This window comes from Megalops cyprinoides, chromosome 24 (genome assembly GCF_013368585.1).
Source record: "Megalops cyprinoides isolate fMegCyp1 chromosome 24, fMegCyp1.pri, whole genome shotgun sequence".
Lineage (NCBI taxonomy): Eukaryota > Metazoa > Chordata > Actinopteri > Elopiformes > Megalopidae > Megalops > Megalops cyprinoides.
In genome coordinates, this window is record NC_050606.1 from 5,136,807 (window position 1) to 5,152,884 (window position 16,078).

At 42.0% G+C, this 16,078-nt stretch overlaps 2 protein-coding genes across 2 annotated transcripts in view; one reads left to right on the top strand and one right to left on the bottom strand.

Moving 5' to 3' along the window:
- LOC118771425 (la-related protein 4B-like) overlaps window positions 1–507 on the bottom strand; it is a 28,575-nt gene extending 28,068 nt beyond the window's left edge. Inside the window, exon 1 of the mRNA XM_036519415.1 lies at window positions 18–507. The gene's annotated coding sequence lies outside the window, so the exon portion shown is untranslated. The remainder of the gene's footprint in view (window positions 1–17) is intronic.
- A 6,159-nt stretch (window positions 508–6,666) lies between these two features.
- Window positions 6,667–16,078, top strand: part of LOC118770962 (WD repeat-containing protein 37) — a 30,149-nt gene continuing 20,737 nt past the window's right edge. The window contains exons 1-2 of the mRNA XM_036518756.1: window positions 6,667–6,886; window positions 9,051–9,244. Of these exons, the coding sequence (XP_036374649.1) occupies window positions 9,101–9,244 (144 nt within the window). The 5' untranslated portion in view covers window positions 6,667–6,886; window positions 9,051–9,100. The remainder of the gene's footprint in view (window positions 6,887–9,050; window positions 9,245–16,078) is intronic.

Here is a 16,078-nt window from a genome sequence, read left to right on the forward strand (position 1 = left end):
CAGGAGCGCTTACTCACCTGTCGACTCTCCCTGCACAGCGCTGCAATGGCTGTGTGTGGGCCTCGTCTTACTTGGCTTTCCAGACTGCTTTCTCCTGATTTTTATCCTTGTTAAGTTACTCCAACTCAATACTGACCTTTCCTAAAAGGTAATCTAAAGCAGCTTTTAAATGCTCTAAAAAGCGAAATCCGATTTAAAATGCTACGTCGTCTTTTTGATATTAAAGTTTTAACTAACTTGTTCTTTTTTCGTTAAAGGGTTAAAACAAAAAAAACACAGCCCTGTTATTCTTCGAATTCTCCCAAGTCAGAGGTTGTTTAAGAGTTGTAAAATTGAGGGGGGAGGGAAAAACGTTCAGTTTTTTAAGCCTTTCCTGTTTCGGTATCGTCCGCTTTCGGTCTTGCAAACTGGCTAATTCCAGCGGCGAACGGAGAAAATTTGCTACAGTTTTCCTTTTCCATTCGGAGTGCACCGACCATCGCACTCTTTTCGTAGTCACGCCAAAAGACTCCCAGGAACTCCCGCCTCCCTGCGCGGTGAACGGCCTCCTCTGTTGGTCGGTGCCGAGGGCCGAGAGCTCCACTCGTGATCAAACACGTGGGTGTGGATTGGTTGCGGGTAATCGCTGGGGAATTCATCGTTAACAGCGGTGGACAGTGTTTATTAGCCTTTCTGTTTTGGCTGATATACCTTGATATTGTGATTTTATCTAGACTGTAGCGATAATAAGTTTAAAAAAAAAATAGTATTGATTTGTGTAGTTTACATGGTTTGCGTTCATTTAACGTGGAACTGAGCAAAAATTGTAAAATTGGGCTACTTTTTGTTCGCTACCTAGTTAAGATCAAAGTGAGCCATTCGCATCAGTTATTTATTTTTGTAACTTTGGTGCACCAGATTCTCTACATCAAATAGCAAATGCTTTGGGAGTCAGCAGCTGGTTAGCCAGTTTGGTAAACTTTTAAGGTTGTCTGGTTCCTTTATTTATTTATTTATTTATTAATACAACGTAATCAATCGTAAGATTAACTTCGTTGAATCTCAAAGATAATTTCATTTATTATTATCATCAATCCATGTTATTGTAAGAGTTCCACGGTTTAATTCTCCACTGAAACGAGGAAGAAGCTTGTCAACTATTTGTCACGAGACATCTTTACACCATCCCCCGTTGCTTTCAAAATCGTTGACTCTACTAGACTATTGAAACTCATCCAAGATAGTACTTATCTACTGTTAAGCATTTTCTATTCTATTTGTTTAAGGGTACTGAACAAATCCATTAATCATTACAGTGTGTGGCTGCATCAGTCCAATCATTTGTGTCTACCGCCATCCGTTCAGATTATATCAGTCGCCTCCTCTAAACTGATTTCTTTACTTTAGAAATGATGTATATTCACAGTTGTTGATTTTTTAAAACTCCTGGAAGGTAAAGAAATATATACAGCTATTTACGTAACACATTCATTTAACAGTGGAGTAGCCACCGCCCCCACCTGCACTTGCAGAAGTTTATGGGTCTGTGTTCATCCCACTAGTATAATTTTTAGGTACTGAAAATTACTATAGAATATAATACAGAACAGTCTGCATCCCACGTCCCACATAAATTGCATTTTGACTAAGAATGCTGAAAGCTTTGTGTTTTCTAAAACGTGTTTGCCTTCCACAACACAGATTTTGATATAAATGTGAGACATTGGTGTGTTGTATTTCCTTGACTTTAATGAATGATTATGACTTGAGCACATTGAAATAAATGTCTTCAGACAGACATCCCAACATAATCTTAATTTCTCCCTTTCAGTTGCATCTTTTAAAAAGAGTATAGCCATTAACTACTTGAGCAATGTCATTGCTGACCAGTCATATGGACTTAAACAAGGAAATAGTATTTTAAAATTAAAATACTTAAGTCTTAAGTGCAAGCAAGTCTTTTTGGGGTGGGGAAAAAGGATGAATTAGATGGGCTCTCATGTTTAACTCATGTTTAGAACTTTGTATGACTTGTGAGTGAGAGGATAGCAGCTGTTTCTGCCATTTTGATTAAAAAAAGACGATACAGACGCATATATGGATTGATTGATCCAGTCTTTTTCCTTTGCACATACCTGAAATAGATACCTGATGAATTGCACTGTTTAAGTGGTTGAATCCAATGCAGTTCCACAAAGTATCCGTCTGGCAAGAAAATGGAATGTGCACAATGATGGACTCTCTCACATAAGCGTGCATTTTTCATACTTGCAGAGGTCATAACATTCCTCCAGAAAGTACAAGGCAGATGTTTCCAGTGAAATTTGACTGTTGCTGCCTCATGAACCACAGGAAGCACCGTAGTGCCCTTGCAGAGGATTCAAACTCTTCCAGAAAGCGCTCATAACTCTGATCCGCTGATGTCTGTGCGGGTCGTCATGACAGAAAACGAAGCTTGCGCACTTTTATTGTGCAATTTATTCATCACAGTGCTCTCACTCACAAAGTGCTACATCCCTTTTTCTGAGTTTGAAAGTATGAGCCAGCAAATTGGACGAAGAAGCAAGAATCAAACTTGATTCAGCCCCCAGAAGTTGTGGGAGGGAGACGTAAAGTCAATACGTTGGATGACGGGGATGCAGTGACATGACAGCCAGTCTGTCTGTGTTTCCTCCTACTGCCTGCATTAAGCAGCAAGGCTCGACCACCCTCACACGCATCAGCCATTATCCCTGGGGCCCATTACATCTTAAACTGAGTTCTCTTAAAAATAATGTGGAAGTATCCAATTTTCAAAATAAGTCTTTGAGTTTTTAGCAGTAAACTACCAACAAGACTGTATGTATATAAAAAAAACACCTGACTGGGACTGGCCACAAAGAATGATGCACCAAAAGTAACTTAACATACAGGCTCATATACTCATCAATTTCCCCAAACTGGATGCAAGCAGATTAGTAAACGACATTGTTCACTTTCCCAGGTTGTGTGGAGATGGTAGCTAATGGTAAGGAAGGCCATGCAGTTCAAAGTGGATATACATCGTAAAAACATATCATCCTGCCACCACTGTATGAAGTAGTGCCAACAGGAATTCTGCCATAGCAACATTCCTGGGTGGCTTCCTTTGTCATCCTGTCTGTCTTGTACTGCAGTTGAACACTCCCAAATGAAAATTACATATATTCAGAAATATATTGCTTTGTCTGACAATATACTGACAATACATTTATTCATTTGGTAGATGCTTCTATCGAAAGCGTCTTACAAGTGAGGTAGAGTACAACATAAGCAAAAACCATAAGGAGTCAATATTAGAAGCACTGCATGACCAGGTTTCAATGGTTGGCCAAACAAGGTAGCTGCTAGAGATAACAAGTGTCTTAAACCATTAGATTACTTTTTGTTTGTTTTTTTTAGTTTTTTTTTTAAATAGTTTAGTAGGAAACAGTTTTTAGACATGAGAAATTCCTTTAGGGGGTAGTATTTCAGGTGCTCAGGAGCTGTGTCTTCAAATACTCAACAATATACAACAATAATTCAGTTCAAAATATTGATTGAGCTAAAAATATATTCTCTGTAATCTCAATATGTTATGTTTTTGTGTGGGCTGCCGCAGTCCTGTGTGGCTGTGCTCGGCCAGCTGCTGTGTGACGAGGTCTCTGGAGCAGCGTGGACACTGCTGTATCACTGCTGCATCACTGCTGTAACATTGGGCCCCTGCTGGCAAAGGCCGGGGCATGGCACTGATTCAGGCACGACAGCAGTGAATGCCTCGCTTTGAGGGTGATCACTTCTAGAAGTGTCTGTTGGTCATTTTTAGCCTGATTTAACATGGAGGTCAAGCATGTGGAGGAAACTGAGGTTGCTGCTTGGACCAATGTTTTGTGTTGGTGTTTATGTGTAAGATTTTATTGGGGTTGTATGAATGGTTTTTGCTCTGTAAAATTGTATTCCAAAATTGTTCCAGCATTTGTGAAAACCCTGCATAAAGGAGATGTTTGCTAGATATGAGTCATTTTCCCTGCCTGAAAGTATGAGCAAAAGCATATCTCTCTGCAGTGAGTTATTATTTAAACAGAAGAAACGTAGGCTTCTTATATTGCAGTTCTTTGGGGAAGAAAAAGCGAGCTTTGATTAGCCGGATATTCAATCTTGGGAGCCAATAAATACTGCAATGCGGGATCAGTTGGAGTTCACTTCCCTCTCATGGAGTACATTGAGGTGTCTCATGGTCGTGCTGGTGAGGGTGATGACGATAATGATGATGGTGATGATGTTCGTGAATGAGGAGATGGATTGTGTTGGGCTCTGAGCTGCCACCTGCTGTATAACAGCATCAAGTTCTCCTTGCAGATAAGCCACATGAGTAGGATTTCAAACTGTCCTTAGCTTCTCGGGTGCAAGTGGTCTAGAAATGAACCACGCGATGCAGGAAAAAATACATGGAGATGGATCTTAGTGATGGTTACATTTCAGAACATTTACCGAAGGGATTCCTCTCTTATTTAATCTGGAGGAAGTGGTACTGAGATTGCAGTGCTGGCTTCCGTTGTTTATTTATTTATTTTTTTGCTAGTCAGTAGCAGAAACAGAATTTTACAACTGGTCATGTGTATAGGGATGACATTTTTTGTTTCCTGTTAGGGGAATCATTTCTTTTTTTAAAAAAAAAACATGCATGCATAGCAATCCAGGCAGTCAATGCACATTATTCACAATGGATTTTTCTGTGTGTTGTAACTGCTGCCGTTGGATGTCAGCAAACTAATGCGGTCATTGTATGCTATGACATTGCATATTCTGAGCTCTTGTAGAATGGTGCACCTCATGGTTAAATCATGTAATTCAGCATATTAGTGCACCGTTCAGTTTTTTTTTTTCCCTTTTCTAACAATCCACGGCACTGGAATTTTCTATTTCAGAATACTAGGACCCGATGGATACAATGCGGGGATTTGAACAAATGCCTGAAATACAGCAGGAAGGTCACAGTTTAGCTGATCATATGGGTCCTGAAATTATGATGGTGACTGTAGTGCTAACGTTCCCTGTGTCAGCTCTGTGGTCCTGATGTCTCTCGATGTCTCCTCACTGAGCTGTATTTTATATACACGTGCATGCACACACACACACACAGAGGCATGTGCGTACACACACATGTACACTAGTACATTGTAATGAGCACGATGGCATATCTTGCACGTGACTTGTTAGTCCACATACTCTGGGTTATGGAGGTTACACGTATGTGGGGGAGAGTAAAATGGTGCACAGCTTGTACTGGGTATCATGCATATCTATGTAGCTCTCATTATATACTGTTGTTAAATCACCTTAAAGTTTGTGTCCCTCTCACTTTATATGTACATTATATGTGTATAAAAAGTAGTGACGTGTTTTCCATTAATGAAGAATACAAGTGCATTGGTAAGTTAAAGCGTAACTTTTTCATTTGTCATGGTTATGAAACCGGAATGAAATATTAGAGACTGTATTACTGTTTTTGTCAGACGCCAGAGAGGGTCAAAAAGACGACAAGAAGCTCTCGGACCGACATGTATTGCATGAGCAAGAAGGAAGAGCCAGACACATACAGTATTTAACCTCAAGCTTCTTAAAGGCAAGCGGAAGCACCACTGATTGCAGAGACATGTGGGTCTGGGGGAAGTACCTCTAACTGGGTGTTTCAGTCAGCCAGCTGCTGTTTGATCCACTCTTTTCACTGTAGTCAAAGTCAATGTAACACAGTACCCTTTCCCCCAAAGAATACTGACAATGTGTCAGTGCTACAGTATTTGCTCTTTAGCCAGTGACCCTGGGTCCAGCACAGCACAGAAAAAAATACGACAAGGCAGTTCCCAGACGAGGAAGGTTATCTGGCAAGTCCATCTGTAGACCTCTTTGCAACTCGTACAGCAGAATGCTGCTTAAAGAAGGACAATGAATCACAAACTAGGAAGAGAGCAGCTCTTGCAGAATACATGCATTATATATTCATCTGAATAATGAGCACTCATTCAAATTCAGATTATGCTCATGCTCTCCCTAGTGGTGAGTAGTAAAATATGTTTACATGCTACACCAGCTACTTCTCACCTCCGGCAAAAGACTTGGAAATTAGACTAAATAGTTGTAGCACGAGATTAAATGAATATTAAAGAACTACAAAGTAATTCAAGTAGTAGACTACTGAATGAATAAATGCCTATCGTATTCTTTTTGGTAATTGATAAAATATGTTACCTCCACATCATTCAGAGAAGCATTTTAAGACATTGGGGTAATACACATATCAAACTGTACATACATCAAATTTATGGGGAATACAATCGCAGACGAATTTATAATAGCCAACAATCATGCATTTTTATGCAGTAATAACCATCATATTTTGAAAGACTTTAAGTCATTGTGCACGAACAGTTTCGTGAACGTGCATTTCACATTGTATTGTGAAACCAGTCTATTATGCATTTTTAAAGTCGGGCGGCTACGATGACAAGACATAAAATTGCACTCGCAACAAAAATTCAACGGGACACACAACGCACTGGGCTCTGATTTATCGGCACGCTTCGCCTGACGCGCCGGAGCCAATCGCAGGCGAATGGTTTGAGTATTTGTTGAGCGCTAAGCTCTCCCGGTGCCTCCCACTGCTATTTTCCGATACCCTTTAACCCAAGCGGGGACTGCGAGGCCCGGATGTAGCTGGAGAGGGCATGTCATTTTGACAGCACGGCGGAAAGAAGCGTCAACAGAAAAAAACCCAGACACACAAAAACAACTCGGAACAGCGATTCTTCCTTCTGTCATCCCTTCTGGAAAATGGTCACTCGGAAGATCCGTGTTTCGCGTTTTATGTCGGCGATCCGCGGAGGACATTAGCGCAGCTAGGCGTTGGAAAGTAAGTTGCTGGCTTAGCTGGCTAGATCTAGTCAGCTAGTCAGTTGTTTAGCTTACCTGCTAACCATCTAACCTCAACCGGCAAGCTCAGAGTATAGATTTCTCTCCTAAATGATTTATTTGTTTGTTAGTTTTTGTAATGACTGGATTTGCAACAGTGCACATTGTTTGTGTCCTTGAGTAATTGTCTAGCTAACGTTAGATATTTGTGAATCTGTCAAGCGAAGCAGGTAGACTAGCTAGTTTGCCAGACTAGGAAGCTGTCTGCGAGTTAAGAACCTGTTATTGCCATGTAACAGTCGCAGTATTTTCATATGTGGCGAACTTAATAGCAATCAGTGGGGTGTTCCGCCAGGTTTTGCAGAAGCGGTTGGGGAAGGCTCACTTTGCCGGAATCTCACGTTGTTGGCATTGACATTGTGCTTAGCCGTGCTTAACATTGCGCTCTCAGCTGCTAGATCGCTGCGTTTAGCCGTCAGCAAGGACTGAAGGACAGAATTATTTTAGCTGGCTAACTAGTCTGCAGCAGCAATGTCGTTTAATCTGTTAGCTAACGTAAGATAGGCATTGCACAGTGTCAACGGTAAATTGCAACATTTCCGACATTATAAGGTGCCCCTTTTGAGCAGAACTACCTGTTTCGTTGGCATATGAATTGGTTTGTGAGCATATGTGTTACCGTACGGCGGTGTACGTTTTGGCTTTGAATTTATTAGGCAGACCCAGTATTAAATTAATAGAGGAAATGAATTCGTTTGCTGGCATATTTCTTGGTTTGCCTGGCACGCACATTGGTTCCCTGGAGCGTGTATTAGCTTGATTGGCATATGTACTGGTTTTCTGGCATATGCGTCTGTCAGTTCGTGCCCACAGCCAAGCCGATGCATAGCTGTACACGCTAATGCATTTACTATAAGTTATACATATCCAGGACATTTGTCTGCAAACTAATACATATGCTAACAAACCTAACTAACAGGTATGTACCCTATATTAACTGGATCGTTTTTCTTGGTGGTGCCCTGTAGCCTAGATAGTTTCTGGGATCGGTTTGGCAGTATCAGAATGCATGCTGACGGTGTTAAAATGGAAAGGATGATTTCCATCGCAAGTATGTGCAAGTTATTTCACGTTTGCAAACCTATCCCTCAAGCATAATTGCCGTGAATACGCCAGCCACGAAACTGGCACACACACACACACACACACACACACATACACACACACACACACACATACAGTTTTTCACTCTTTCTATGGGCTTCACCAAAATCACATTAATGTTTTGTGCCTGTAGATGAAGAGGAGTCCTATGTAGATTCGTGTCATGATTTGTCATCTCTGTGGCCTCTGGCAAGGTCACGTGATTGGCCATGATTCGCCCAAAGGCAGGTCTTTGGGTGAGGCTCTGCGTGACCGCAGTGGTATGTGCCATGGTCACGGTGGTGGACATCTCTTCAGGAAAGAGCCGCATAATTAAGGGTTATCATTATGGTAATTAAAACTGTGGTCCATATTTCAGGAAATGGTTTAAGGCTCTAATCTGATAGGCCGAGCAGATCCTGTGATGGGAATTAAAATAATGAAAGGAAACAAGCACAAAAACAATATTTGAGACTAAGAGATCTAGAGCAGAGGGCATGTGAATTGTAATTAAAATGATCCTTTATGGGATCTTCTCCACTTGGTGCACCTGTTGTGGTTCATTGTACTTAAATTAAAGTTAAGTAATTAAGTGTTTTGTTTTGTTTTTACACATCTAAAAAGCATCATACCTCTGTGGTCAGCAGCATTAGGTAAAAGTGTTGTTCAGTTCTTGATCAAAGGGCATGTGGATTATAATATGATATGATAATAATAGGATATGACTCCTGTTGATGCACCTGCTGTGGCTCCTTGTGCTTAACTTTAATTTAAGTAATTAAGTGTTTTGGTTTTTTTTTTACACATCTAAAATGCATCATACTTCTGTGGTCAGCAGCATCATTAAAGACATTGTTCATTTATATATATCGGTTATATTTAATATTTCATAACTGTCTCTGGGTTGTCTCTGGGTCAGACAGCAGCGCTCCCAGCAGCGGCAGCGGCGTGTGTTGTTCTGACGCCCGGGCCTCGGCAGGTCTCCCCGTGACACCGGTGCGTTCTCGTTCCCTCGGTTTCAGCCAGGCAGTTTCGGCAGGGGGGGGGCAGGAGAGGACGTTACTGAGGAGGGATGCCTGTTGAAAGCGGAAGCAGTGCAGCCGCCCGCCAAGCCAAGCAGAAGCGCAAGTCCCACAGCCTCTCCATCCGCCGGACCAACAGCACAGAGCAGGAGCGGGCGGGGGCGGGGATGCAGAGGGACATGCTGGAGGCACAGGTAAGCCGTCGGAGCGAAGGGGGGGGGGGGGGGGGGGGGGGGTTTGGGGGGGACACACCATTCCCAGCATTCTCCCATAGGCGTCATTTACGCTGGGGACGCTGGTGGGGACATGTCCCCACCACTTTTTGTCGTGGCTCATTTCGTCCCCACCACTTTAAAAAGGTGGGACACGTCAAACCCGTCGTCGTGCCTGGCTCTTTTCAAAACAAACTTGACGCCCATGGCTTCTCCTGACACCCCCTGCCCCCCCCCCCCCCCCCCCCACCTCCCCCGGACAAAAACCCACCTCATTTCCTCATGTGTTTCACCAAGGGTTCTCCTTCGTATACAGCCTAAATGGGCAGTCATTTTAAAAAATATATAATTGAATATAAATGTGTGGTCCTTACATTGCTGAGCTCCCTCTCTCTGATATCCAGTTGTGCCGGCAATGCTGTTGCCAGAGGTGAGAATGATTTTGCGGGTAATTGCATTAGTTTTACAGTGGTGATGACTCATCCAGTTTACATGCAGTACTCGAGATTTAAATAGATTTCTGGAAGGGAGGAACTGTCTTATAATATTCGGCGGGGAAAAAATGATTATGGCAATTAACATTCCGTCTAAGTGTTGTAAAACTTGTTTTAGCATTTTTACTTTCACTTTCTTTGAAAAGGTGTTTCCAGATTTGGCTCAGAAATTACATGTCATAATTTTATGCAGCTCATCTGTAGAGGATTAGTGCTGTTGCCATTTTATCACGGGAGACATACCCATGCACTTCAGTTTTAACAGTGTTTTAGCACTCTTCTAACAAGCTGTTTTGGTTGGAAACAATGGTTGGTAACAGTGGTTAGCATTAGCCTGACCAGCCAGCCCACACAATGCCACTGTGTTCCATTCCAGCATGTTAACACATGTGATTCAGGCATCCGTGTTTTAAACATGTTTTTAATGTCTGGTGGAGTTTTATTGGTCTAGGGGGAAACACTCCAAATTTCACCTGCAATCCTTCTTCAAGACATTTTGTCAACTATGAAACGTTTTTTTAAGGAGTAACTTTCGCCTTTTATGGAGCGGATTTAATTAGCCATTGTTCGTTGCCGTGGAAACTAACCTTGCTCATTATGTGCTTCTTTCCTTTTGTTTCGGAAAGCTCGAAAACCTTTACATTTCAGATTAAGCCTGGGACTCAGCCAGATCCACTTTGTGAAAGGGCGCCCATGTGAGAAGCTGAAGTAGCTGGCTAAATATTGTGAGATAACAAACCCGTGACCGGATTTATATAGAAAAATAAATATGAAAGTGTTGATGTCAATATTAGATATATTTGTGCTGTGGTTGTTATCTACCCTTCAGTGCAATCTGAATGTCAACTGCGGTGTGTGTAGAAGCAGGCACGTTATGAAGTTGAGGTTTTTTTTTTTTTTTAATTTGATTTCTCTGTTTTGAGAAGGATGATTTAGGAGTGACTTGGTTCTGCATCGGAGCTTGCAGTGTTTTTGTGGTGTCACTCTTGCAGTGAATGGCAGTTTTATTGGCCATTGAATAATTTAGTGGGTAATTGTGAATTATGCAAGGGTCATTCCATGCCACAGTTAATAAGGCTGGCATGGAAGCAGACGTCATTGCGAATGAAACGAGCTGGTACACATTGTGCCACAGTTAAAGCCCTGAATGATTTCCCTGGTCACAGCATCAACAGGAAGTTAACAAAAATAAATAAATAAATGACCCATAATGGCCCCTTTGATTGCAGAATGGCAGGATATTTCAGATAAACCCCATGTGGATTCTTAGCCCACTGTAAGTAAATAAGCCACCACAGAAGAACTGTGGACTGTGTTTTCCTCATATTTGAGCTGATTACGGAAAAAGAGGGGGGCATCATTAGAGTCTTACTGCTGCTGTTACTGTTTTTATGGAATAGACTTATATTGCGCTGTTCCTTTAAAATATATATATTTATATGTGTATATTTTCAGTTTTGACTGGCCTTTTTCAGAGTTCACCCTATGCCTTCTGTGCCATCATTTTATTAACAAGGAAAGAAGTGCTCCCAATTCTAGCAGCTCATTGAACAAGTGAGGTACATAAACTTGGAGATGTACGCACACAGAATCACGGATATGCTACTGGTTGTGTCCAGTTAACATAATACATATATAGCAAAACATTCATTAAATTCTACCACATAGAGTATGCCTGATATTAAGATTGAGGATATTAAATCGGTAGGCGGACCTACCAGGCTACTGTGGTGTTAAACCCCGACAATTCATTCAGAAATCTCCAGCCTGACTGGTTCTTTCCCTCCTCACCAACTCCCATGGTACCCATCTCCTCACCTCCTTCCCCTGACCACAGGTCACCTCAGCCCACTTCTCTGACAGAGCCGAGGCTCTCATACACTATGCACTCAACCTCTGAGCCCCCCCCCCCCCCCGCACACCTACACGGTCTGAGTCAGAGCTTCTCTGTACACTGTCAAGTGGTTTGCTCGGACTGCATTGTATTGTAAGTGTTTGTCATAACTTGTAAGTCATTGCAGCAGTTGTGCATCATGCTCTTTGCAATACTTGAAGCTGTAATTTGAAATGAAGTTGTACTGAACTGTGCAAGGGACCACGCACTTGAACCTGCTGATACTCTTTTAGCTGGCCTAGATTATGGCATTTGTTAATAGCTGAATAATATAGTAATAGTAATGTAATATATTATTTGAGGCCATACACCATTGCAGATCTTGAGATAGTAAATTATTATGGGGACATACTTAAAACATGATCATTAGTTTACTCACCATTTTGATTAGTTAGTTGTTCAGCCAAACCAAACTGGACGTAGTCTGATGAGTTTCATAAACATGCCAATCTTCCAGTTTTGAAACATTCATAAGTTTTATTTATTGTTCGCTGTTTTTCAAGTGGAAGTACATGCTCACATTCAGATTCTGTCTGTCTGTTTTGGTTGAAATCAATAACAGCACTCTGCAGGATTGCTAAGTGGCATGAATCAAAAGAAACCATGAGTGTTTAATTAAAAGGTATAAGTGCTTCTATCTTTAGAGCACATAGAGAGGCTGCAGTAACTACATTTCACAAAAGCAAAAAAAGGCTAAATGTGATGTTCAAGCTAATGCATTCTCTGTCAGCAACATCTGGGCAGCATTGCGGTGCCACACGGGCTCATCTGTCCGTAGTGCCAGATGACACACATCATTGTGGAAATGTTCGCACCCCAGATGGCTGTGTTTTCATCATATGAGGTGGCACAGTGGAATGTGAGGTTGGTCACGTGACTTTACAAGCCTGAACTACTTTCACACAGAAAGCATTGTTAGCCAGCATTTCCATTAGCAGGCAAATGCAGAACGGTTTCTGGCATGACGGTGCATAATTTTTGTGGTCCTGCTGTGTAGTGGACAAAATCAAAATAACTGGGGGCGTAGGTGTGGAGGAATGTCTCTTCAAGGAGGGTACCAGCGTAGCTAGGCGTCAGTAGAAGACTACTCACTGTCTCACTAATACTGTCAGCATTGCCTAAATGTGTGAAGGCAAGCTGCTTTCGGTCTTAAGGTGCCATAAGGCAGTAACGACTCTCACAGCGAAGGCAAGACAGTGGGCAGGCAGCAGAGAAACAGTGCCAGCTAGCTGCGGGTACAGCGTAAATAAATTATTATTCAGAGATAAAATGCTTAAAGGAAAAGCGGGGTCAACATGTACTCCTTTGTTCGTTGTGTAATATTTGGAAAGAACAGCGTCAGGCACTGTTTGAGCTCCTGCTCTGGTGCCCTCCTGCAGCTGATGATTCGGCTGGCATATCTGCCGCTCCAGGCATCCGCAGGTAAAAACTGAGGAGCTTTTGCACCTGCGCCATGTCATGTGATCACACGGACACGCACCGGGTTGTATGTGAGGTAAACAGATTGCAGTGTGTCTCTTGCTGTGAATCTTCAGGTAAGCCCGCAGGCTTTGAGTTGCAGGTATGCCAAGCAAGGTCTGTCTTCAGCAGACTGCATTCTAGAACTTAATGGGTCTGCTTCTGAACGGGTCACAATCCAGGCTGGAAGCATTTCCAAGTTCTCCGAAACATCACGTACCACCAAATCATAGATTTCGGGAGCACCTCTTTCAGCACTGCAGTCACCCTCGGGGGGAGGGGGAGGACTCCATGGAAAGTGTTGTGCGGTTCTCTGATTTGTGACGGGTCAGGTGTCCTCCGTCCGTGCCGCAGACAAGCCATAGAAATTAAGCTGCGTGGCCTCTCACTTAATGCTACTGCTATGTCTCGTAACCACGGAGACGTGTTCTTTTAGCCACATGATTGAACAGCTTAGTAAGATTAGGAGAGCAACAGTTATATGCTACATGCCATTTGCCACATATGTTTGCATATGGTCTTGGCCGAGCAGAGAGTACTTAACCCTGTTTGGACAAAGTGCTCTGCATGACTGATTGTACATGCACAGTACCAGTTTCTAAATGTGCGTTTAAAATGGACTCATCACTTTTACCAAGGTGCTCCATGTTATTTTGTGAAAGGAATCTTGCCGTTTTATCTTGCTTTTCTGTGGATAGTTCTAATCTGCCATAGTACAGGATACTTGGAACCTCATACTGAGAATGGAGGTAAGTCAAACTGTGTTAGTCTTTAGCATAGCAAGGACAGCCTGTCTGAATGTCATTTGCACAAATCTGTTTTGATATCATATTTTGTTTGATTTCACTTGAAATGATTGTATTTAAGAGTGTTCACCTTTGGGACCTTTCAGACAGTTTTCTCATTCCACAGTAATAACACTGTATTTTCATACAGCAATTTACAGCGCTAGACCTTGTCCCCCTGTGTTGGATTTAAAAACACTGAATTGTCAGCCTCAGACACTTGACATCTTTTTTGTGCAAAGGGGTGTAAGCAGAGAGATACGCTGCATCACATTTGGAATGTGTTACGAATGAAACAACGATTGATATTTCTGTTGTTGTTTTACCACACATGGATCATGTCTGCCAGCCTCCTTGCGGAGGTGCCCTGTGTAAGACAGAGCAGTGGTCAGGAACATGGCTTTATGGAGTTCTGCAGGAGTTCATGCTCCATTGTGTGCGTGCCCATTCACAGTGTCACTGCATATTACTGTTAGAGTCAGTATAAGGACCACTTTCCTCAGCCCATTGTGCATGGTATTTGTGCTGCTTCCAAGGACACATTGTACATGTAGCGGCACGCACTCTTAACCCATTCATAAAGCTGGTCTAATGGCTGTTTCAGGACAGATTAATGTTGATGTCCCTGACGTTTACCGGAAACACTTTCAGTAAAGGTCCTTTAGGTCTGGGCTTTTCCTGTGATTTAAAAATAATGATCTGGATTGATTTAAAAGTGTTATTTTTCTCCATTGTTCTCCATTTTTCTCCCATTTTTTTTTGCTTTCCCAAGGGCTCATCCTCATATAACCTAAATATGGTTGTGAGTACTCTTTTCCTCTTTATATGGTTCCCCAACCCCAGCCCCAGTGCACACAGTTCAGTTTCTGGGCACTGACAACCGCCCTAGTTAATTCTGTTGCCGGCCAGTATCGGGTGTGCTTCTTTAATAATTCAGATAAATTCATGTGTGCTAACTTTGTGTGTTTTACAGCTGTAATAAAGAAAGCATACTGCAGCAGGTGCTTGGGGGATTACCATGCTAGATATCAGCACGTTTTTGCTACAGCTAACACCTAATGGGTTGGATTAGGCAGTGTTTTGGTTTTGTTTTCCCTTTTTTATCCATTTTGTTTTCTTTTTAATCCGAGAGCACACTCATATCAATAGCAAAATGTCTACAAAAAAAAAAAAAAAAAAACAATTGCAGGAAATTCTGTCTGTAAATACGGTTGTCAAGCCAACTGCAGCGTGTGTGTGTGTATGTGTGTGTATGTAGAGGGCCCTTTAAAGTCTGTGGGTGAGGCTTTACAAAGTCATTTAATCCAAAGCCAAATTGAAGTGGCAGCTGAATTTATTTTTTCTGTTAAATTGCCCCCAGACTTTAATGGTTATGTTTAGACAGCTGGAGGCAAATGTCACACTGAGGCTGGGGCTTAGAAACTAGGCTTTGTAGTTGCGTAGCTGTTATGTAGTTGAAGTGCTACTGCTAGACAGGGAATGATTTCCAGTACAAAAACGCTGTTTTTTTTTGGTCATGGCTTTCACATGGGGCAGGTACAGCTGATGTCCTGCCAAATTGGACATATACTTGCATATTAATTAAAACATTTCATCGCAATTTTAATGCACCTGCAACATATGTAAAGCCATGGATAACAGATGTTAGATGCTAATAGTGTTATTTTTTTGTGTTAGCATCCCCCACCTCCCTTTGTGTGAAACAAAAATACCATTAACTGCGGGTTTGTAATCAGTGGTCAGCTGTTTGGTCTGTTACTAACCTGAGACCCTCTTTGTGCGTGGACCATCCATTACTTAGAATAGTATGTTTTCATAATGATGTAGATTTAAATTTACGGGAAAGGAATACCATACCGTAAGTGTAATTTCACGATGTTCTGTATTTGTTATTTAGTTAAAAATAGACTATATAGACTGGTTCGGCAAGGCAAGATGTTCTGAACATGAATATTTTACACTTTACCTTGTTTGCCTAGCAGATGCAGATCCAGAGCAATTTACATCATTTCCATACCATCCATTTATACAGCTGGATATTTACTGAAGTAAATTTTCTCAAGGGCACAACAGCAGTGCCCCACCAGGGAATCAAACCAGCAGCCTTTGAATTACAAGCTCCCCAGCCCTACACCGCACCCGTTGACCCGTTTTCCTGTCGTGCCTTACTTATTGCTTCTCTCCT